This window comes from Aquarana catesbeiana, linkage group LG06 (assembly GCF_042186555.1).
Source record: "Aquarana catesbeiana isolate 2022-GZ linkage group LG06, ASM4218655v1, whole genome shotgun sequence".
NCBI lineage: Eukaryota > Metazoa > Chordata > Amphibia > Anura > Ranidae > Aquarana > Aquarana catesbeiana.
The window spans coordinates 131,322,852-131,348,871 of NC_133329.1; the positions used below are offsets into that span (position 1 = coordinate 131,322,852).

At 43.2% G+C, this 26,020-nt stretch overlaps 1 protein-coding gene across 1 annotated transcript in view; it reads right to left on the reverse strand.

The window, feature by feature from the left end:
• Positions 1–9,918, reverse strand: part of LOC141148926 (cytochrome P450 2W1-like) — a 39,647-nt gene extending 29,729 nt beyond the window's left edge. The window contains 2 exon segments of the mRNA XM_073636818.1: positions 2,163–2,325; positions 9,684–9,918. Of these exon segments, the coding sequence (XP_073492919.1) occupies positions 2,163–2,325; positions 9,684–9,884 (364 nt within the window). The 5' untranslated portion in view covers positions 9,885–9,918.
• Between the last annotated feature and the right edge of the window lie 16,102 nt (positions 9,919–26,020).

Sequence of the window (26,020 nt, forward strand, 5' to 3'; positions counted from 1 at the left end):
TTTGGAAACATTTCTGCAATTTCTGAGAGCAAAGCTGCAATTTTCAAATATTGAGAGAAGAAATGTACTTTTCCAAATGCTACAAGGATGACAAAACACATCCTTGCATGCCAGAGGTGCCCTAAAGACATTAAAAATACTTTATGGAATTAAATGATGAGGACCAGAATGAAAGTGTGAGTAGCTTTTCCCTGCAGACTTCTCATTCCAGAAACACTCTTTCTGCTGCTTCTGGATCATCACAAGGTCATTTTTCACCAGCAGAATCTTCAAGTAAGGAAATGTTACAAACCATGGGCCTCACAAAAATACACAATTCCCTAATTTATAGAGAAAATGACACCTGAAAACCAGGAGAACATTGATCAAGTTCTTGCAAGAGCAATATATGCTTCTGGATCAGCATTGTCAATAAATGACAATGCATATTGGCAGGAAGCTTTTAACTTAATATGAGGGAAAGTGGGGTGGTTACCTGTTCTCATGTATAGTTCAAATGTTCTTAACAAATACAGTCCTTGTTATTCCATTTGTAATAAAAGTTAAAAAGCAAGTCTAGTTTATTTACTGAATAAGCTGTACTTTTATTTCAAACATAATACTTTATATACACTGCATTTCATGTTCTCAGTGTAAGAAAATTACTTTCAATTTGTAAAACTACTGCAAACTGAATTTTTTGAAAAACATTTCTTAAAATTTAATTTTTTTCTGAAAAATATGGCTTCAAAATTCCCGAAAATTTTACATCTCTAGGAGAGACATACTGTATCTTTAGTAGCAAACATCCTGCATAATTATATTGGTGAAGTTGCATACTTCCGATCTTCATTCAGATCAGTGTGATTTGCCCTTGTTTGAAGGTGGATAAAAATTTCCTTAATTAGATGGACTTCAAGTACATTTTTTACATTTTGTTTTGTTCATTCTGTTTATTTTATATATTTTATGTACAGTATATACTGTATTTGATAATTTTCTATAGGGCATTGTGTATTTTTGGAGTGTTTTTACTATACCACTTTAGTGGCCTGCCCAGTACTGCCTATTATTTATCTCCTCTCACAGGCAGGTTTGATTTTACATTATTATTCTTACCTGCCCTGGTGGTCCGAACCTACTCTTCTAGGTTCCCCTGTCGGTGCTCTAGGCAACCCCCCCTTCTCTGTGTGCCACCATAGGAAGCTGCTTCCTATGGTGGCACACCTGTGGGCTTGATCCATAAGTGGGCTGTGTGTGACTATTGATACACACAACGCGGTATATCCCTCCCCCCACTCTCTGCTCACAGGATTTGATTGACAGTAGCAGGAACCAATCACAAAAAGAGAGAGCAGAGAGATTTGCTGCAGACAGGCACAGTGCTCGATTGAGATAGGACTTAGATAATTATACGGGGGTAAGGGACAATTTTTACCTTAATGCAGGGAATGCATTAAGGTAAAAAATGTCTAGCCTTTACGACCACTTAACTTTCATCTTGTACATGACATCTCAACATACATAAGGAAAGACTTCACGTAATTACACTGTTTAAATTAAAAAAAAATCATGTTCTACCTTTTATATTTCATTGAAATCTATATTTTAAAAATCCATTTCATTTTACAACAGTAGCACATCGTGGAGCATCAACTGTTAAAGTATAACTAAAAGCAAAACTTTTTTTTTCATTTTGGACAGAAGCTCCCTTGTCAACACCTGTCAGTTTTTATTGCTGTCTGTGTCCCCATTAGGGAGATTCACTCTCTCTATTTGTCTTGTTTACCATCATCATTGAAATTGAAAGTAAAAGAAAATCCCAAATTTTGGGTTGTTCCTAGAAAAGAAATAGAGGGGAAATCTTCCAACGGGGGCACTAATTCTAGTAAACTGGGGGTCCCCAAGAGAGTACCTTAATTTGCAGGGATTTCTTCTCACTTCCTGTTTTGTTATGGAACAGGAAGTGAAGGTAAATCTCCCCAACAGGACAAAGATGACAAAAATAAACCTTTCAGGGGTTACAGCCCCCCCAGTTACACTATTCAAAATGAAAAGAAAGTTTTGCCAATAGTTCTACTTTAGCCTTTGCTATTTTGATCCCTCCTGCAGGAAAGTAGACATTTTTTACAAGTGTTGGCCAGAAAGAAAGAAATACAAGAAAGAGATTTTCAATTGGCTACCATTTCCACGTTGGATGGCATAAAATATAGGTAAGACGGTTCTGTCGGAAAATGTATCTCCAGCCTCCACCAAGGCCTCTTTTATGGTTTCCAGTCCTGTGAGGACGACGGCTCTTTTCATACCCAGATGAATGGTAAATATCGGGCCATATTTTTCTGAAAGCTTTAATAAGACACATGGCAGCTAAATATTTGATCTTTTGTAACTTTTTATATATATATATATATATATATATATATATATATATATATATATATATACACATAATACACACAAGCAAACAAGCAATATATTTATTGGACTTGGAACACCAATTAGATGAGCTACAGTATAGGAGCCCACCGCAAGAACATTACTATTAAAAATTCTAATTTTATTATATTATGATAAAATTCATCCTTTTGCCACCTAACCAATTAAAATATAAATTTTCCATGTCTGATGCTGGATATAGAGAAGAACTGCAGGCAAGACTTAAGCTGACCATAGATGAATCTTTTTTTTTTTTTGTGATCAGCCAGCGGGGCGATAGAAAAAAATGAACTACGGAAGATTTGGCTGCTCAATGACCAGGCCATTTTTTGCGATTCTGCACTGCGTCACTTTAATTGACAATTGCGCGGTCGTGTGACACTGTACCCAAACAAAATTGATGTCTTTTTTTTCCCCACAAATAGAGCTTTCTTTTGGTAGTATTTGATCACCTCTGTGGTTTTTATTTTTTGCGCTATAAACAAAAAAAGAGCGTCAATTTTGAAAAAAAAAAAAACACAATATTTTGTACTTTTTGCTATAATAAATATCACCAATTTGAAAAAAAAAAAAAAAAAGCTATTTTTTCCCTCAGTTTAGGCCGATATATATTCTTCTACATATTTTTGGTAATAAAAATTGCAATAAGCGTATATTGATTGGTTTGGGTAAAAGTTATAGCGTCTACAAAATAGGGGATAGATTTATGGCATTTTTATTATTTTTTTTTTTACTAGTAATGGCGGTGATCTGCGATTTTTACCGGGACTGCGAAATTATGGCAGACACTTCGGACACTTTTGACACATTTTTGAAACCATTGACAAATATACAGCTATAAAAATGCACTGATTACTGTTTAAAGGTCACTGGCAGGGAAGGGGTTAACACTAGGGGGTGATCAAGGGGTTAACTGTGTTCCCTGACTGTGTGTTCTACCTGTGGGGGGAGGGGACTGACTATAGGAGATGACAGATCGTGGTTCCTAGCTATTTGGAACTCACGATCTGCCTCTCCTCACAAAACAGGGATTGGGGTGTTTTTACACACACACGTCCCTTTTCTGTCTCTCATGCCCGCAATCGCGTGCGGCCGGTGGTCATAGCGAGCACCAGCCATGAGCATCGGCACCCCCGCAATGCAGGGGGTGCGTGCCTGCCATCCTGCTTGAAGGAGCCGACGTACAGCTACAACGTTTCGCGGGATCATGCCGACCTGCCGCAGTATAATGACGGCGGCTGGTCGGCAAGTGGTTAAAAGCATTCCCCCATCCACACATTCGAGGTGGATAAATCAATCCTCCCTGCTGTGTTATTGTATTCTGACAGGAGGGCTCCTCTGCTGTCAGCATACACTGATCCGCACTGCAACTGATTGGCTGAATGCGCTGATTGAACACAAATTTTCCAGCAGTCCCGTTAGAGAGGAGTTGATCAGTAGGTCGACTCCTCTCAAACTGGAATGGCCATAAATAGTGAAATCTGGCTGGTCTCAGCTGATCCAGCCAAATTTTGACCCACCAATGGCCAGCTTTACAATTCAGTCATAAACAAACCAACAAGCATCTTTGGAAAGTGTTCATGTCTATATAATCTCTACCAATTCTATTTCTTATTCATAGTACGGTAAAAATACCGTAGATGTGCCCAGCCTATTGCATGGATGTGCACCCCAAAGCTAGTTGGCCAACCCCCCCCCCCAAACTCTGCCGGTCCTTCGGGAAGAGTAGTAAAGCAGTGTCAAATAATCTGTGCATTGCAACGAGATGCAAGGTTTAGGAATGTGCAACACAGAGAGTATCACACTCAAGAGTGCATAACACACAGGGCACAGGAGTGTGTACTGTGCAGCGCTGAGGTGTGCGTATCACACAGGACACAGAAAAACCTCTGATTCTCCCATCCACAGCTCTGTACCCCCCTGTGCACAGCTCACCTCTGCAACCATCTTCCCCAACTCACCTCTCCAACCATTATACAAAGCTCACCTCTTCTTCCCCATTCACAGCTCACCTCTTCTTTCTCCGTCCACAGCTCATCTCTTCTTCCTCCATCCACAGGACACCTCTTCTTCCTCTGTCTACAGCACATCGTTTTCTTCCTGTGTCCACAGCTCATCTCTGTACCCCCTGTCCACAGCTCACCTCTGCAACCATCTTCCACAGCTCACCTCTCCAACCATTGTACAAAGCTCACCTCTTCTTCCCCATTCACATTTCACCTCTTCTTCCCCATTCACAGCTCACCCCTTCTGCCCCGTTCCACAGCTCAACTTTTTTTCCTCGTTCACAGCTTACCTCTGTACCCTTGGCCAGAGCTGAACTCTGCACCCCTGTCCACAGGTCACCATGGAACTCCCCTATCCATAACTCACTTTTGTACTCCTCGTTAACAACTCACTACTGCACTCCCCTAGCCCCAACTATAGCTTATCTCTGCCCCCTTCCACAGTTCCCTTCTGCACCCCCATCCACAGCTCACCCCAATCCACAGCTCTCACCTCTTCAACCCCCCATTTTTCATCACCTATACCTCCAGCCACCTTTACACAACCTCCAACTTCCCCCCACTCCACAGTCTTCACCTCTGCACAACACTCCAACCTCCCCGCGGCTTCTTTTCTGCATTTTCTGCACCCCTCCCCTCTCCATCTAAAGCTCTCACCTTTCCAATGCCCCCCCCCCCCCCCCACAGCTCCCACTCTGCACAAATTCCCCCTCTCCAACTCTCACCTCTGCAAAATTCCCCACTCCCCAGCTGCTACCTCTTCACTATACCTCCAACCTCCCCCCAGCTGCCTTTCTCCATAACTGACCCCCACTTTTTCACAGCTCTTTTTCACCTCTTCACAGAAGCTTCAAAGTGGTGCAGCCAACAAAGTGCAGTCTCCACCTATCAGAAGTGTAGTACAGAGCTGAGGAAGACTTTCAGAGCTCTTGGCTCTGTGCTACATGTCTGATGGGCTGGGACAAAAGCTGCCTACTGAAGTGCCACAGGAATTCAGACAGTTGCGGCGTTGCGACCCTGGGCACCCACTAATATATGCCCTTCTCTGGGTGCCTAGCGATAGCAAACAGAAGGTGGTGGAGGAAGTGAATAGTGCAGCAACTTCCTCTACCGCCGTTTGTGTATAATGACAGGTTACAGGCAACAGACTTCCAGGTTGACACATTCTGGTTGATAAGAAGCCATGTATAATGCTAGTGCGCATGGGGTGATTAGGGTGTGCCCAGGCACAGCCAGCACACCCAATGCACTAGCCTATGATAGTAAATATTTTTGTCCTTCCACATCTTTATTTTAGATGAGGACCACTGAAGCACAAATAAACAAACCTCTAAAAAATTACACTCCCTGGAAAAGCAAAAATGTACTTTCCCAGTTTTGGGCCTGTGCAAGTTGATAAATGTCTTCTTTAGCATTCTCATGTGGACTTATACTGATCAGCCATACCATTATGACCATCCACCATAACATTATGACCACACACCTAATATTGAGTAAGTAACCCTTATGCAATGGAAATAGCCCTAACTCATTGAGGCATGGACTCCACTAGACAAAGCATCACACTGCTTCGGTAGGCTTGACTTCTTCCTACAGTGCATCCTGATGCCATCTCTTCCCCAGGTAAGCGAAGCACACGCACCCGGCCATCCACATGATGTAAAATAAAGAACTTCTTCTTCTGATGCTCATGTGTCCACTGTAGGCACTTTTGGCTCTGGACACAGGTCAACACAGGCACCCTCACCGGTCTACGGCTATGCAGCCCCATACACAACAAACTATGATGCACTGTGTGTTCTGACAGCATGCACTTTTTCGGGAATTCGAGCTACAGTAGCTGTTCTATTGGATCAGATTACACAGGCCAGCCTTTGCTTCCCATGTGCATCAATGAACTTTGACTGCCCATGACTCTTTTGCCAGTTCACCGGTTTTCCTTCCTTGGACCACTTTTGGTAGGTGCTGACCACTGCAGACCAGGAACATCCCACGAGAGCTGAATTATTGAATTTGCAATGACTCAATTGTCTAGCCATTACAATTTGGCCCTTGTCAGAGTCACTCAAATCCTTACGTTTGCTAATTTTTTCTGCTTTTAACACATCAACTTCAGGGTCAACATGTTCACTTACTTCCTAATATATCCCACCCACTTTCAGATGCCACTGTAACGGTCTAATCAGTGTTATTCACTTTAATGTTATGGCTGATCGGTGTATAGTCGAAGAGTGATGGTAAATTGAAGATGAGTTAAAAAGATTTTAAAACATTTTTTTTACTATGAAACTGTATTAGGTCGTGCGCACACTGATTACTATAAGTAAACAGAAATAGTTTATGGACTACTTCTGTTTATTTTGAGTAATCAGTGTGAGCACGACCTAATACTGTTTCTGGGTCTAATACTGTTACCGAGTTTGATTTGAGATTTGGGTGAGCTGCTGCACACATTTCGCTTGAAACTCCTTTTGCGCTGTGGGACACCCTTAATTGAATTTTTAACATGAATTACTGGACTTCACACTGCTTTATTTAAAGGACGCATGTGCTCAATGAAATATTGAACTACTATCATTGGCTTCCCCCTGTAAATGTTATTGCCATATTGACCCTTTGACTTCATTATTTGCTGAATCACGGACCTGGAACAATGATGCAGTTAGCAAAGTCAAAGCTCTTGAGGCACATACATTTTCCTGTTCAAAGACTGGAAAATGTTGAAGATCATGACACCATGTAATGATGTGGGCACAGTTCTCCTATGTCCAGTTCCTTGACATACTGAGGTTACAAGATAAGGGTTGAATGATTCTGAGAATCATTCAACCTGGAACAGGATCAGCACTGGATCATCCTTTTTTTTCCCCACAAATAGAGCTTTCTTTTGGTGGTATTTGATCATCTCTGTGTTTTTTATTTTTTGCGCTATAGACATAGAACGACCAACAATTTTGAAGGAAAAAAATTTTTTTTTTTATTTCCTGCTATAAAACATATCTAATAAAAAAAATGTAAAAAATCAAATGTCTTCATCAATTTAGACCAATATGTATTCTGCTACATATTTTTGTTAACAAAAATCCCAATAAGCGTATATTGATTGGTTTGCGCAAAAGTTATAGCGTCTACAAACTATGGGATATTTTTATTTATTTATTTATTACTAGTAATGGCGGCAATCAGCAACTTACAGCTGGACTGCAATATTGCAGTGGACAAATCAGACACATAACTGACACTTTTGACACTTTTTTGGATTCATCTCTATCTCTCCGCCCTTTGCTCCCATTTTCCTTTCCATCTCTCTTTTTCTTTTCATTTTCCCCAATTACTTTTTCAACTGTAAAATATATATATATATATATATATATATATATATATATATATATATATATATATATATATATATATATATATATACTGTGCTCATACCTCCAACCTTCTCATAGGTATTATAGTCATTATGGACAATGAAAACACTATCACTATGTTCACTATACTATCACAAATTAATCTCATTGGGAGAATTTACAGATACAATCTTATGTACAGTGCCTTGCAAATGTATTCACTCCCCTTGGCTTTTTACCTATTTTATTATGTTACAGCCTTTAGTTCAATGTTTTTTTAATATAACTTTTATGTGATGAATCAGAACACAATAGTTCAAGTTGGTGAAGTAAAATTAGAAAAATATATACATAAAATTATTTTTCAGAAATAAAAAACTGAAATTCACCCCCTTTGTTATGAAGCCGATAAAAAGCAGAGGCACCACTAACCAAACGCTGCCATGAAGAAAGACCAAGGAACTCTCCGAAAAAGTAAGGGACAATGTTGTTGAGAAGTAAAAGTCAGGGTTAGGTTATAAAAAAATACCCAAATCTTCGATGATCCCTAGGAGCACCATCAAATCTATCATAACCAAATGGAAAGAACATGGCACAACAGCAAACCTGCCAAGAGATGGCCGCACACAAAAAAAACGGACTGGGCAAGGAGGGCAGTAATCAGATAGACAGCACAGAGACCTAACCCTGAAGGAGCTGCAGAGTTCTACAGCAGAGACTGGAGTATCTGTACATAGGACGACAATAAGCTGTACGCTCCATAGAGTTGGGCTTTATGGCAGAGTGGCCAGAAGAAAGCCATTACTTTCAGCAAAAAACAATATGGCACGTTTTGAATTTGTGAAAAGGCATGTGGGAGACTCCCAAAATGTATGGAGGAAGGTGCTCTGGTCTGATGAGACTAAAATTGAACTTTTTGGCCATCAAAGAAAACGCTATGTCTGACGCAAACCCAACACATCACCCAAAGAACACCATCCCCACAGTGAAACATGGTGGTGGCAGCATCATGCAGTGGGGATGTTTTTCAGCAGTCGGGACTGGGAAACTGGTCAGAGTTGATTGGAAGATGAATGGTGCTAAATACAGGGATATTCTTGAGCAAAACCTTCCCCACTCTGTGTGTGATTTTGAAGCCAGCAGGACAATGACACCAAACACACTGCTAAAGCAACACTTGAGTGGTTTAAGGGGAAAAATGTAAATGTGTTGGAATGGCTTATTCAAACCCCTTCCTCAATCCAATAGAAAATCTGTGGTCAGACCTAAAGATTGCTGTTCACAAGCGCAAACCATCCAACTTGAAGGAGCTGGAGCAGTTTTGCAAGGAGGAATGGGCGAAAATCCCAGTGGTAAGATGTGGCAAGCTCATAGAGACTTATCCAAAGCGACCTAGAGCTGTGATAGCCGCAAAAGGTGGCTCTAAAAGTATTGACTTTAGGGGGTGAATAGTTATGCACATTGACTTTTTCTGTTATTTTGTCCTATTTGTTGTTTGCTTCACAATTAAAAAAAAAAAAAAAAAAAATTAAAATTGTGGGCATGTTCTGTAAATTAAATGATGCAAATCCTCAAACGATCCATGTTAATTCCAGGTTGTGAGGCAACAAAACACGAAAAATTCCAGGGGGGGTGAATACTTTTGCAAGGCACTGTATCTTATATAACAATGTTAGTGTTGTTGTTAAGTTATACTACCCCTCCATCCTTGAGAAATCTATTGGCATATAAGCACTTATTACTTATTGTCTATACATTCCAATTTGTTATTTGTACAATTGCTTACAAAAAAGATTTGTAGGTAACAACAAAAAATAAGGAAAAACTGCAAAAATGCAGTGAAAGCACATCATACATTTCTTTTGATAAAGCAGACAACTCAATACAGAAAAGAACAACATCAGCCTACCTTTAAAAGGGAGAGGTCCTGTCTTCTAAAATTTATCAAGTGCAGGTTTACAATGACAGGTAGCGGAGTTGGACCAGGAGGAAGATTATAAGTTTTCATCTTAAATGCATTGGTCAAGTGCATCAAGTAAATCAGCATGACTAACATGAGTATGAAATAGGTGGTGACAGAATCACATATCAAGCTAAGAAAATTCAACATTATAAGATAAAAAATCCTTGGAGTGTTGCTGTCTAAATTTATGAAGTAATTAACCCGCCTTTATAATGTGCCTTTATATAGGGATGAGTAAAGGTGGAGACAGATTTACATATTTTATTTCAAAGCAGGATGCAGAAAGAAAAATAACAATTGTAGGATTTATAGAGGATTTTATTATGTTTTATTACCATCTTCTGGCAGAAGAGCTCTAATTGTACAACCATTAAACAAACCATTATTTTCCATATTACTGCCAACAGTAGGCAGTTGGATCGTTCTGAGCACTTGCTTCACTTTGCTCCAGTTTTCTTTGCACTGAACATTGTAGCAGCCTCTCTGTGTTATAAAAATGCAAATTTTGGGGAAATTATGATGGTTTAGGCCTTGTTCACATGGGGTAACTTGATCCCATAGCTGTCTATTAGGAGACACAGCTGCTGCCAATGTGACATACGTATAGGTGCATCGCCCTGATTGCACCCAGGGTGAGTTTGGGGAGACACACCCTCACTTACACGGATGTCATACTGGGAGCAGTGGTTGTGTTCATGCAGCCACTGTGTCCCAAAATACATGAATGGCACCGCTGGCACGGGGAAACACAGAACACCAGTGCATACCCATTCAGGTAAACATGGCCCTGTATGGGATACAGATCAAGTAATACAGCTGTCACCAAAACAGGAGGTGAGGAGAAATCCCACAATGGGGACACCTGTTCTGGTGACAACTGTCTATGCAGGGAATTTTTCCTCACTTTGGAAAGGTTTCTCATTTTCTGTTGGATTTTTACAATGGTTTGTTAAAGAGAAACTAGAAAGCATGTGCAAAGGACCCAGGTGCTCCACCTGCTGGCTTGATAAAAGACTACATACCATTCATAAGCAAAAGTTCATATTTACTGAAACATATTGAACAGCACGTTATATTATGTGAGTGCAGAAAGGAAATGAAGAGTACTGGGGGATGTCACATGACCAGAGCAAAGACATGTGGCAAAAAATATGGATAGTAAAATGTTTTTTTCTTTCAAATGCAGCGGAGTGTAATAAGGAAAATGGGAGTTGGGCTTTAACCACTTCAATACATGAGATGTTTTCCCTCTTTATTCCCTTGTGTCTCAGAGAATTTATTTTATTTTTTATTTTATTTTCTCTAGATAGTCAGGACTTTCATTTTGTAGCAGATTTGGATACATATATTTCTATTTCCTCTGGCTTTATTTAGGGAGGAATATGGAAAAAATTGGTAAAAAAAAAACTGTCTTGTAATTATTCCTACCCAACAAAATCAAGTTGAGTTAGCGCCGACAGAAATGACCACCATGCAACATTTTTATTGTTTCCAAAAATACTTACTGACATTGCTATTGCTTACAGAAGTGCTTGATGCTCATATAACAAAGGTAAATGCCATCAAAAGCATCCAATGTATTGCATGTAATGTATTTCACATCCCTTTTGTCCCCAGTGCTTTGGCCCATGCCCTGCATGCAGTTTTATATTATATACACTGTTCTTTCTGCCTGGAAACTTGAGATTGTCCATAGAAACCAAAAAATGTCCCTTTACGTCAAAAGCGGCTTTAGACCAGCTAGAAAACAGCGATAGTAAATTAGAACACTTGCAGAATTGAGCGATAGTGAATCATGAGGAAATTTATTTTATTATTATTATATTATTATTTTTTAAAATTATTTATATTTATTTATTATATTATAATTTATGATTTTGTGTTTTGTGTTTCAAACTTCATCATACCCGGGATATCTACTAGACTCTTGGTGGACAGATATAAGTGTGTTATTGCTAAGAATTACAGACCAACAATATAACACGCCAAATTTCTATGCAAAATAATTGTACCGCTTTGAGACGCAAAAATCTGAAATAATCATACCGCCAGGCAGAATATGTTGGGCTCATTTCTTTATTCCTTTTTTTCCTTCTCTTTTTCTCTATCTTTCATATTGGTTATTTGTAAATTGATTTTGAGTGTATTTTTGTTTTTTACGATTTGTAATTGTAATGGAAAAAATGTTAATAAACAGATGAATTAAAAAAAAAAAATTCTCCCTTGGAAATTGAAGCAGGCATCTTCAGGTCCTGGGACATATTATTAGATAAGGACTGTGGGCTGTAGAGTCATTTTTTTTTTTTTTTACTCAAGATGAAATTATACATTTTTGGCACTTTTAGGTCACTCAACAGAGTTTAACCACTTCAATACAGGGCACTTATACACCTTCCTGCCCAGACCAATTTTCAGCTTTCAGTGCTGTCGCAGTTTGAATGACAATTGCGCGGACAACCATCACTGTACCCAAACTAAATTTTTATTATTTTGTTCCCACAAATAGAGCTTTCCTTTGGTGGTATTTGATCACCTCTGCGTTTTTTATTTTTTGCTAAACAAATAAAAAAAGACTGAAAATGTTGAAAAAAATAAAAGTTTTGCTTTTGTTTCTGTTAAAATTTTTTGTATATAAGTAAGTTTTCTCTTTCACTGATGGGCACTGATAAGGCGGCACTGACAGGCACTGATAAGGCGGCACTGATGAGGTGGCACCAATGAGCGGGCACTGACGGGCACTGATATGCGGCACTGATGGGCACTGGTAGAAGGCACTGATGGGTGGCACTGATATGCAGCACTAATGGGCATTGATAGGCAGCACTGATGGGCACTCATGGGTGGCACTGGTGGGCACTGATAGGCCACTGATGGGCACTGAAAGGTCGAAAAGATGGGTTCTTATGGGTGGCACTGATGGGCACTGATAGGTGGCACTGATAGGCGGCACTGCTGGGCACTGATACGTGGCACTGATGGGCACTAATACGTGGCAGTGATGCGTGGCACTGATAGGCATCCCTGGTGGCACTGGCAGTGGTAGGCATTGTTAGTGGGCACTGATTGGCAGCTGCCTGGGCATTGATTGGCAGCTGCCTGGGCAATGATTAGTATTTCCCTGGGGGTCTAGGGGGCATACCTGGTGATCCAGTGTGGATGGCTTCCCTGGTGGTCCTGGGCGGCTTCCCTGGTGGTCCTGGGCGGATTCCCTGGTGGTCTAGTGTGGGATCCGAGGGGGGGGGGCTGTGCTGATAAACAATGAGCACAGACCTCCCCCTGTCAGGAGAGCAGCCAATCGGCTCTCCTCTACTCGCGTCTGTCAGACGCGAGTGAGGAAAAGCCGATCTCCGGCTCTTCCTATTTACATTGTGATCAGCCGTGATTGGACATGGCTGATCATGTGTTAAAGAGTCTCTGTCAGAGACTCTTTACCTAGATCGGTGTTGCGGGGTGTCAGACTGACACACTGCAACAACGATTGCTGCGATGCGCGCCCCCGGGGGTGCGCAGCGGCTCGATATCCTGCGGATGTCATATGACGCCCAGTCAGGATATTGAAACCACTTTGCTGCCGTCATTCTGCTATATGGCGGGCGGCAAGTGGTTAATATACAGTACCTTGCAAAAGTATTCACCCCCTTGGCTTTTTACCTATTTTGTTACATTACAGCCTTTAGTTAAATGTTTTTTTAATCTGAATTATATGTGATGGATCAGAACACAATAGTCTAAGCTGGTTAAGTAAAATTAGAAAGATATATACATAAAACTATTTTTCAGAAATAAAAAAATGATAATTGGCATGTACGTATGTATTCACCCCCTTGGTTACGAAGCCCATAAAAAGCTCTGGTGCAACCAATTACCTTCAGAAGTCACATAATTAGTGAAATTATGTCCACCTCTGTGCAATCTAAGTGTCACGTGATCTGTCATTACATATGCACACCTTTTTGAAAGGCCCCAGAGGCAACACCTAAGCAAGAGGCACCACTAACCAAACACTGCCATGAAGACCAAGGAACTCTCCAAACAAGTAAGGGACAATGTTGTTGAGAAGTACAAGTCAGGGTTAGGTTATAAAAAAATATCCAAATCTTTGATGATCCTTAGGAGCACCATCAAATCTGTCATAACCAAATGGAAAGAACATGGCACAACAGCAAACCTACCAAGAGACAGCAGCACACCAAAACTCACGGATCGGGCAAGGAGGGCATTAATCAGAGAGGCAGCACAGAGACCTAAGGTAACCCTGAAGGAGCTGCAGAGTTCCACAGCAGAGACTGGAGTATCTGTACATAGGACGACGCTCCGTAGAGTTGGGCTTTATGGCAGAGTGGCCAGAAGAAAGCCATTACTTTCAGCAAAAAACAAAATAGCACGTTTTGAGTTTGTGAAAAAGGCATGTGGGAGACTCCCAAAATGTATGGAGGAAGGTGATCTGGTCTGAAGAGACTAAAACTGAAGAACTTTTTGGCCATCAAAGAAAATGCTATGTCTGGCACAGACCCAACACATCACATCACCCAAAGAACACCATCCCCACAGTGAAACATGATGGTGGCAGCATCATGTTGTGGGGATGTGTTTCAGCAGTCGGGACTGAAAAACTGGTTAGAGTTGAGGGAAAGATGGATGGTGCTAAATACAGGAATATTACAGCAGGACAATGACCCCAAACACACTGCTAAAGTAATACTTGAGTGCAGGGCCGGATTTCCCACAAGGCCACCGAGGCCAGGCCTTGGGGCGGCAGTGGTACAGGGGCGGCGCCGCCCCCCATACTAACATCAGCATGCAGTGCACCCGGGCGCCAGAGAGGTGGGGGCGCTGAAGCGCTAGAGTGCTCCTCTCCCTCCTCCTCCTCTCTGTGTCCAGACTGAGGCGGCTCCCTCCGCAGGTCACCGCCGCCACCGCTGTCTTTTTCGTTGCTCAAGCCCGTCCCCCCTCCCTCCTCCTGTCAGAGAAGGAGAGCAGCCGCCGAAGATCGAAGCGGCTGGTCTCTGTGCGGCGGGGGGCGTGTTCTCCTCTGTCTCTCACTCCCTAGTCCCGCCCAAGCCTGTGCCTGTCTCCATCTGTTCTATCTATTGTACACACTTGGAGGGGAGGTTGTCCTGAGGGGTTGTACTAATGGGGGGGGGTTGTCCTGGGATGTCTGTACTAGTGAAGGGGGGGTTTGTCCTGGGGGGGTTGTACTAATGGAGGGGGGGTTGTCCTGGGATGTCTGTACTAGTGAAGGGGGGGTTTGTCCTGGGGGGGTTGTACTAATGGAGGGGGGTTGTCCTGGGATGTCTGTACTAGTGAAGGGGGGGTTTGTCCTGGGGGGGTTGTACTAATGGAGGGGGGTTGTCCTGGGATGTCTGTACTAGTGAAGGGGGGGTTTTTCCTGGGGGGGTTGTACTAATGGAGGGGGGGTTGTCATGGGATGTCTGTACTAGTGAAGGGGGGGTTTGTCCTGGGGGGGTTGTACTAATGGAGGGGGGGTTGTCCTGGGATGTCTGTACTAGTGAAGGGGGGGTTTGTCCTGGGGGGGTTGTACTAATGGAGGGGGGTTGTCCTGGGATGTCTGTACTAGTGAAGGGGGGGTTTGTCCTGGGGGGGTTGTACTAATGGAGGGGGGGTTGTCCTGGGATGTCTGTACTAGTGAAGGGGGGGTTTGTCCTGGGGGGGTTGTACTAATGGAGGGGGGGGGTTGTCCTGGGATGTCTGTACTAGTGAAGGGGGGGTTTGTCCTGGTGGGGGTCTGTACTAATGGAGGGGGGGTTGTCCTGGGATGTCTGTACTAGTGAAGGGGGGGTTTGTCCTGGGGGTTTGTACTAATGAAGGGAGGGGCGGTTTGTCCTTGGGGGGTCTGTGCTAATGGAGGGGGTGGGGGTTGACCTAGGGGGGGGTTGTACTAATGGAGAGGGGGTTTTCCTGGGGGGTTTGTACTAATGGAGGGGGGTAGACCTGGGGGGGTTTGTACTAATGGAGGGGGGGTTGTCCTGGGATGTCTGTACTAGTGAAGGGGGGGTTTGTCCTGGGGGGTTTGTACTAATGAAGGGGGGGTTTTGTCCTGGGGGGTTTGTACTAATGAAGGGGGGGTTTTGTCCTGGGGGGTTTGTACTAATGAAGGGGGGGGTTTGTCCTGGGGGGTTTGTACTAATGAAGGGGGGGTTTTGTCCTGGGGGGTCTGTACTAATGAAGGGGGGGCGGTTTTGTCCTGGGGGGTCTGTACTAATGAAGGGGGGGTGGTTTGTCCTTGGGGGGTCTGTGCTAATGGAGGGGGTGGGGGTTGACCTGGGGGGGTTGTACTAATGGAGAGGGGTAGACCTGGGGGGGTTTGTGCTAATGGAGGGGGGTTGTCCTGGGGGGGGTTGTACTAATAGAGGGGCGTTTGTCCTGGGGGGTCTGTACTAATGAAGGGAGGTGGGTTTGTCCTGGGGGGGTCTGTAGTAATGAAGGGAGGTGGGTTTGTCCTGGGGGGGTCTGTACTAATGGAGGGGGGTGGGTTTGTCCTGGGGGGTCTGTACTAAGGGAGGGGGGTTTGTCCTGGGGGGGTCTGTACTAATGAAGGGAGGGGGGGTTTGTCCTGGGGGGGTCTGTACTAATGGTGGGGGGTTTGTCCTGGGGGGGTCTGTACTAATGGAAGGGGGTAGTTTGTCCTGGGGGGGTCTACACCCAGGAAAGTACACCCAGGGCTCCAGAGGGAGAGGGCAGTGCTGAGGGAACACCATCAGAGAGAGAACCCCGCTGCCCTGCGCCACCAGAGGGAAAGCCACACAGCCTGGCGCCATCCCTGGTGGAGAAAGGAATGGAGTCATTGCAGGAATACAGATCTGGGTGCTACCCAACGGAGTCACCACGGGCAATTCAGAGTGAGCTGACTCCTGATCAGGGGAAGCATTGCTGTATCGCTGGGTCAGGTGAGAGGGCCGATCGGCCATTATCTACTAATGTCCATAGGAACTGCAGTCTCTGACCATCTCCTGTATCATGTCTGCAGTCTCTGACCATCTCCTGTACTATGATTGCAGTCTCTGACCATCTCTTGTATGATGTCTGCAGTCTTTGACCGTATTATGTCTGGGGGCTCTTTCTGGTGGTGGTGGTGGTGGTGGGGGGGGGGCGGCATTGAAGGGCCCGGCCTTGGGGCGGCAAAGGGAGTAAATCCGAGCCTGCTTGAGTGGTTTAAGGGGAAACATGTAAATGTATTGGAATGGCCTAGTCAAAGCCCAGACCTCAATCCAATGGAGAATCTGTGGTCAGACTTAAAGATTGCTGTTCACATGCGCAAACCATCCAACTTGAAGGAGCTGGAGCAGTTTTGCAAGGAGAAATGGGCAAAAATCCCAGTGCTAAGATGTGGCAAGCTCATAGAGACTTATCCAAAGTGACTTGGAGCTGTGATAGCCGCAAAAGGTGGCTCTACAAAGTATTGACTGTAGGGGGTGAATAGTTATGCACATTTACTTTTTTTTTTAGTTTTTTTTGTCCTATTTGTTGATTGCTTCACAATAAAAAGAAAAACATCTTCAAAGTTGTGGTCATGTTCTGTAAATTAAATGATGCAAATCCTCAAACAATCCATGTTAATTCCAGGTTGTGAGGCAACAAAACACGAAAAATGCCAAGAGGGGTGAATACTTTTGCAAGGCACGGTACTTACATGATCTGTTTTTAGGTTCTTACTGTATGATAATAGCACAACATTCTTACTTTGTATAAGAGGGTATTTCATCACGAGCAGGATGGTCCACTGTAATGTAGTAGAGGTTGTCTCTGTACCACCAAGCATGAGATCGAATGTGGAAGCACGCAAATTTTCCTCAGTAAAGATTTTGTCTTTTTCATCCATTGCTTTTTCCTGTTGAACAAATGCTATATAATAAATAACCAAGCATATTATAGCAATCGTAACATCCATATGAGGCCAAGTCTTCACAGAACTGGTATTCTGTTTATTGCATTTGCCATTCATGCAAGAGTTACCTTAGGTCCCACATTTTGCTAAAAGGGATATAAAATGCATTTGTATAATTGAGTACTAAAGATTTAAATATTTGTATCTTATGACAAGGGCAGAAAACACTTTATGCTAGGCTAAGCATACGCTTTTTTACCCAGGGAGGTAAACCCAGAATGCTGCTAGTGGAAAAGTTAAATCTTAAGTATAGCTAAAATTGATTTGGCATCAGGGCCGGATTTCCCACAAGGCCACCGAGGCCAGGCCTCGGGGCGGCAGTGGTGCAGGGGTGGTGCCGCTCCTGCGGCGACTTCTCGGCTTTCGCGGCTGCCCCCCCGCATTTACATAGCCCCCGGCGGGCGGCGGCGCCGTTCCGAAGCCGGCCGGGCTTGAGAAAGCTCCTACGCGCTTGGACGGGCGGGACATGCACAGTAACGTGATTTTTGGCACAGGAACGCACCATTTTTAAAAAGATCGAGAGTCTAGACCACAGCGGTCGGCGACTGTGCAGTGCACTCATCATACGCTAAGCCGCGGAGGAGCCAAGCAGCCGGTGACGGTGAGGAGGACACTGAGGAGGAGAAGGAGGAGGACAGTGAAGCTGGGGGGAGCCCTGGGAGGCAGAAGCCATGCCATGCAGGGGACAGAGACTGATGTGCCCTGTCCACCATCCATCACCATCCATCATATTACTTCTCCAGTCCACATCGTTCATCAGTGTGCTGTGTCCTCCTGTGCCCCTTTCACCTCTCCACAGGTCAGGGCAGTGGCCTGTGGAGAGGTGAAAGGGGCACAGGAGGAGGACACAGCACACTGATGATGTAGAGAAGTAATATGATGGTGGACAGAGAAGCTACTGTGAGGGGGTGAGGAGGACACTATCATGTCCGCAGCCTTTGTCCACCTCCTGTAGTATGCCTGCAGCCTCTGTCCACCTCCTGTGGTATGCCTGCAGCCTCTGTCCACCTCCTGTGGTATGCCCGCAGCCTCTGTCCACCTCCTGTGGTATGTCCGCAGCCTCTGTCCACCTCCTGTGGTATGCCCGCAGCCTCTGTCCACCTCCTGTGGTATGCCCGCAGCCTCTGTCCACCTCCTGTGGTATGCCCGCAGCCTCTGTCCACCTCCTGTGGTATGCCCGCAGCCTCTGTCCACCTCCTGTGGTATGCCCGCAGCCTCTGTCCACCTCCTGTGGTATGCCCGCAGCCTCTGTCCACCTCCTGTAGTATGTCCGCAGCCTCTGACCATCTCTTGTCTTTTATCATGTCTGCAGTCTCTGAGGGGATCCTAAAAAGGAGTCAAGAGTGGGAGCGCCACTGGGATGGGGGTTACGGGAAGAGAAAGACATGTGTGGACTGTGGAGAGGAGACTATAGAATAAAACCAGAGCCGCCATGCCGGAGCCGTCTGACTGAGCCCTGCACGATGCACCTGAGAAGAGGTCAATGACAGCGCCGCCAGGCCAGTCTGAGGTCTGTTGTAGCAGTCATCGATAAAGGATGAGAATGGTGGTGTATGTGTGTGTGTGTGTGTGTGTGTGTGTGTGTGTGTGTGTGTGTGTGTGTGTGTGTGGGGGGGGCGGCATTGAAGGACCCGACCTTGGGGTAGCAAAGGGAGTAAATCTGGGCCTGTTTGGCATGAGTACTATTTACCAGAACAAAGATTTAGTTATTTGGAGTTTGTCTTATACTGCAAAGATATACCAACAACTAGCACCACTGGATTAAAAATTGGATGCTTTCCTCCAAAATATTATGTTACATAAAATACAATAAGCTCATGTTGAGCTCATGGATAATCGATACACTACTGTGGAAATCTTAGCTCTAAATAACAATTTTAAAAAATGGAAAAGCATCGGACATTTGCTGAATTTCTAGCTTTGCATCTTTGTATCTTTTAACAATCAGATTAGAAAGGGTGATATTCTGAGCATGACTGATGTGCAGAATGTACGTATTAATGTTTGTGTGTGAATATTTTGTTTTTCGTATTTATCCTCTTTTCAACAGTTTCTGTATGTAGTCTTTTACTTTACAGTACAGGGGTTTTTGTATGGAGTTCAAGGACTTTTGCACTGGTGTCTTATACATCATGTTTATCTGAAGCTTTAAATTAGGAATGCATTCAATTCCCCCCCCCCTGTTTTGCAAATATGTCTGATTTTTCATTTACCATTTATCATTTAAAGTTTTTTTGTGTGCACCAACAAGGACAATACAATTCCAGGATTGATATATGGTACAATAAGCATAGACTGTTACACAAACCAATAGTAGAGTAGAAATGTGTGTGTTAGGTAATATAAGGAATAGGATGAAGTCAACCGGCAACAAAGAAGCTACATTAGTCTAAATTAAATGGGGGGGGGGGGGGGGGGATTGTTAAAGAAAATGGTTGAGAATGCATGCACAACTATAGTTGCTCAATCGAGGAGGCCGTAAAGGTATTGTGGTTGATTTAATTCCCCACAGCTATCTACTGACCAACTGATGGGGGTTCCGAGCATTTCCATTTTTGTGGTATACATATTTTAGCAGCATTTAGAAGATGGATCAAAAGGGACTTCTTATATCTATGCCTCGAAATCGGAGTGAGGTGAAACAAGCACGGCATCGGTTCGTCTGCTAGTGAAATGCCTGTAAGTCTAAAATACAATTTCCGGATAGTGTCCCAGAAGGGGCGGATAAGGGGGCATGTCCAAAATAAGTGTAGTAGTGAACTGTCTGACTGCTGACAGTGCCAACAAGTGGAGGGAACTGAAGGGTAAATCTTATGTAAGAACGTGAGCATTCTATACCATCGGGTCAGAACCTTGAACCCTGCCTCCTGGAACCTACTCACAATTGAGGAGTGAAGCACAAAATACAAAATACGCTCTGCGTTGCTTGCCACCAGTCCAGGATTAAATTTTTTAGCTTTGGGAGTTTGCATTTACAGTGCCAACCCTTTTCTTCGCTCATGTTCTTCCTGGTTTGTGATTTTCATTTCATCCACTGATATTTCTGTTGTAACTAGGTAGATCATACCCAGCATGGTCCTTGGGAAAATGTGCACCACATGTTTAGTTGTGTTGTTGAAAAGAGTCAAAGTACATGCTTTGCAGCCCTATTTGCAACTTCACAAGCATTGCAAATGTTTCCAGACCCTCAGGCAGCTGACTTGTGTCCCGTACACACAATAAGATTATCGGACGAATGATTGCCCGTTTTTTTTTTTTTTGCATGCTAATCTCAGATCGAATCTGATGAGTTTACTAAAGTCACGAAAATTCCTGTACGACAGAAAAAAAATTTGGAAGTGATGTCATGTGTTGTAATGCATTTGTATTGCATTTTCGAATGATAGCTGTACTGATTAAACGAAAATAGTACGATCTGGCATCGTACGAAAAAATTTTTTGTGCACGTCCGATAGAATAATATTGGATGGACTGTCATGATCGGCTTTCGAAAGCTCTGTACTAATGATCTGATTATCGTATGATCGCTTAGAAAGCGGTATTTTCGGTACGATTTTCTGATCGTGTGTACAGGGCAGCACTGTTCCCTCCCCAGGACAGGAACAATTGTTACAAAGTATTGTGTTACAACTCAGTGTTCCTAGTTAAAGAAGACAGTACAAGACTTACTAAAGCATTTGCTTTACATTTTTTATATACATTGCTTCACTAAATGACATTTTAATATAATTTTATTATGGTTAGAACTGTCAGAGTGCACCTGAACTCTAGAATTGGAGTGGCAGAGCAAGTCTGGTATAAGTACAAGGATTGTTACCCTGTTTCCACTATGATTTTCAATGGAATTAGTTCAAATTCCACTCACCCATCGAAAGGAAAAACAAAGCTATTTGTTGCTGTGATGGCTTGATTGCTATCTTTTCCTAACAGCCTTTCAATTGGCTGGATCACAGTCCATTTCTGGTGTTGATTCACCCAGGTTTCAGCTACAATGCTTATTTGGGAACCTGTGTCAATAAGTACTCTTGTGGGTTCTCCGCACAAATTACAAATGAGTAAGAATTTTTCTCTATCATTCTCACTACTTTTTTTGCTTACAGTACCAAAGTAGGTAAAGGTTTCTTTAGTTTCTGCGGTGACTTGGGACTCTTTATTAAAGCTGGTCTCTGGTTATCCCACCTGTGACAACTTCTTTTTTATGAAGCTTTTTCTATTTTTGTGCACCATCATACCATATGGCCTTTCTTGTTACCAGAAAAAGCAGTGCCTACATTTTTCCTTTTCTTGTTTCGCAAATCGTTTACTGTATATCTCTACACATTCCTGCTTTTACCAACATCATCTAACAACCTTGCTGCACTGCATAGTCACGTTTCCTTACTGCACTTGCCTGCTTTAGGCATTTTAGGTTTTTTTGCTAGAGCTGCAACTTGTACAGTTAATTCTACAAGTGAAGCATGAGTAACGGTACCATAGTCTATGGCCTGTTCCATTTCCTGTGCCTGTATGCAGTAGTGTATTTAGGTTTTGTGCTGCCCTAGGCCTGACTAAACTAACAGTGGCTATAACCCTCCCTTATTCCATCCAAAATGAAAAAAAAGTGTTGCCTATAGTTCTAATTTAAGCACAAATTTCTGATAATTTTATGGAGAGGACCAAGAAGATATAACCATGCCAATGGTGCAGCAGAAAACATATAGCACAGTGAGGAAGGTTTGTGGTCTAGGATGATACTGTCAAAAAGAAGAAGAAGAAGCGGCGCCCCCCCCCCCCCCCACAGTTGCGGAATGCCGGCCGCCTGCATACCGGAAGCAGTGTGGCCGCTTAATGGGGCGCTAGACTAATCTGCCTCTCAGCCCAGTTCGCCCCATAAGACTGGCACTACACTAAAAGTGTAGCGCAAGCCGGCGGGGACTCTTTCCGTGCTGCCCTCCTGCAAAGTGCTGCCCTAGGCCTGGGCCTTGTTGGCCTAGGCCAGGATACAGCGTTGCCTGTATGACATTTGCCATGGTGATTTTAGGTCTAACAGTGCCACTCAGTCGGACTTGCCTCTTGTCTTCAACTCTGGCTGCTTTACTAACTTTCTCTAGAATAGCATAACCACTCAATGATAAGTCTGAAATGTATGGTTCAATATCCCTTCAAATACCACTACAATTTTCACTAAACCCCTGATATCAGTGAAGAAATACTCCTTGCACCAGTGCCCACTTGTGTAGATGAACACTGTACTTTTTACTTTAGTCCCATGATCCTATTAACCAGTGGCATCCAATCTGTGGCCCAAGGGCCAGATGTGGCCCCTTGCTTGCCTAATACTGGCCCTTGAGGCATTATTCCTCCTACTGACACCAACAATGAGGCACCTTTCCTTTCACCGGCACCATCGGTGGGACATTATTCCTCCCACTGACATCAACGATAGGGCATTATTCCTCTCATTTACTGCACACCAATAATGGTGCACTATTCCTGCCATTAATGCCAATGATGTGGCATTATTCCTCCCACTGAAATACATGATGGGGCACTATTAATCCCATTAATACCAATGATGGGGCACTTTTCCTCCTACTACTGACCAAGGGCGCTAGTTAATTTTTTACACCCACTGACCAAAAAGCCTAAGCTATTGTGTACTTTCACTGACGCTGGGGTGCAGTATTTTCTACTCCCACTGGCCACAATGCACCCCCCTAAAGTCAGAAAGATAGTAAACTGGCCCTTTGTTTAGAATGCTTGGAGACTCCTACTATAAACAACCTGCTGTGGAGTATAAAAACCTTTTAAGTGGAACTAAACTCTCTCAATCACCATTAACTATTTTTAATCCTTGAGCTGCTAGCATTAGTATATAGATAGGAAGATATATTATATTTACAGGTCTGAATATTTTTTTTTATTTTTTTTAGTTGCTTCCTGGTTTTTGGGCTTGGCCAAAATGATGTCATACATCACAGAAGTCTTCTTAGACATGTATCTTTTTTCATCTGGAGGAGGGGAGGAGGGGCTTTCTCAGCTAAGCACACCCTCCTGCCTGTATGCCTGACCTAAGGCTAGGTTGACCCAGGAGGTAAATGCTACATGAATCATCTGCCCTTACTCAAGAAGGCTATGCCTTTAAATGCTAGGGGGGTGATTTTTAAAGTGATTTATTTAACAAAATAAAGCATGGAGACATAGATGGTTGGAGAGTTTGTTTTGAATATTAAAAATGAATTAAATAGCGTCTTTGGTTTGTGGTGCTCAAATACAATTTAGTTCTGCTACAGAAAGAGCTTCCTTAATAATTTGCATCTCTTTAAATGTCCCAGGCTTTATCATTTTCAGCGCAGTTCTAATGATACTCTTATGAGTATCTTTCCTTCACACCTTTATCTATCTGTTTACAGAAATTAATGTCCTAGTCTGAAATTTGCCTCATGTCTTGGCAAGTATGCTGCTATGTTCTTTAATGTGAACCCACCTTCTGTCAGTTGCAATGGTCTGTCCTCTCTGAGGGTTGGTCCATGATCTTCCATCACACTTTCCTTAGGATTTTTAAAGCAGCTTTCTTTTATCAAAGAGAAAACCTGTTCTTTTACCTACTAGAGGTATGCTACACCTCTGGTTTCCACACTGCATATTTCTTCAAAGATGAAGATGGACCAACCTCTTTACCTTCTTTCTCCTGTATCAAAACAGGCAGTTTAGTGCAACTGATTCTCAGACAGCTTCTGAACATGCCACTCTACCTTCTTTGATTTTGGATCGGCTACTTTGTGTTCTGTGTAGCCTCCCTGAAATCTTCTAACTCTCACTTTACTGTAATAGGTGCATTCCTGTTCTGTGACCTTTGGCGCAACAAATGCACCAATCCCAGATGGAACCCCCAAATGTTACATGATTGTCAGTGGTATGAGTGCAAGACTTAACAAGAATGTAGCCTACAGAACCTATATAAGGCAAAGGATAGCACAGAAGAACATATGTTGCTCACTTTCAAAAAGAACTATTTTCACTCTCATTAACACCCTCTCATTGTCAGGGCTGGGCACAGCCCTTCCTTCTCTGAGCTGGCCGCTCAGCTGTCAGCTAATTGCCAGCTCCCATCTCTCTCCACAGTTACTGAGCTAATGTTGATAGCCTGCTTATCAGTCCTGCCTACTTAAGTTGTCCAGTCCAGAGGAGCTCTGTCTTCACCTTGGTCAACATCACAAGAAACATCTCATGCGTTCCTGTTTAAAGACTGGCTTTGCTGACATCCCTTCTGGCTCTGGATCCTGCTTGCTGTTCCACTACTTTGATCCCTGACTTCTGGCTTGGCTGACTATCCGTTCCGGTTACTGAACATTGGCTATGTTTTGACTACGTTTGTTGTTTTTACTTTTATTATTAAAGTGAGATTTAACTGTACTTCTGTCTCGGTCTGATTTCATGGTTTCTGACACTCATCCATCCTATCTAGTCCTTGTCTACCTTTAACACTATGCTGCATCCCCAAATGCCACCACCTACTAACTCATTCACTGCCCAGGACATTGCCAATCATTTCAAAAACAATGTCTACCACCAAATTCAATACTTTTATCTTTTGACCCTGCCACAACAGAGAAGGTTGCTAAACATTTCTCGGATGTCTGCCTTCAGAACCCCATTCTCCCACATTCTTCCTATTCTCCCACAACTACCTTGTTCACCCTCTTGTTTTCTACACCCTCTAACTCACATCTTCAATCTCTCCCCCTCTACTGGCATCTTCTCCTCCCTCTCACTGGATCTCACATGTCTGAACAACCAAGGACTCATCTCTATGCTCCTGTTTACCTCCATACTTCTAGAAAGCTTAGTCTATAACCCTCTAATGTGCTAACTCGCTAAACAGTCCTGCTGGAAAACCAGCATTTAATCAGAGCATGCAGCCAATCAGCTGCAGTGCTGATAAGTGATCTTATGATGGGGAGTCATACTGTCAGAATACAAAGACACAGCAGAGAGGATTTTCCCATCCACCTCGAATGTGTGGATGGGGAAACTGGTTCAGTTTGTCTGGCTGATAGAAAATTGAGCCATGTATGGCCAGCCTTACAAACAGATGTGCTTTATTGTCACAAAAGGGAAAAATACAAAATACCAATTGACATAGTACATAACACTTCATGGAAGGTTTACATGAACACTCATAGATCAAGGTGGTGTGGACAGTCTAAGGGACAATGCATAGAAAATATCAATACTGTCAATACTATAGGTATAGCAAAACCTCCAGCACCCAGAAGCCTCCCCCACCCCACCAAAAGAGTATACACACATCAGACTGTATATCATTAGGAGGATATCCATGGAGCCCATACTTTTTAGAATTTCCACGGACAGCCTCGGTTAATATATGTGATCC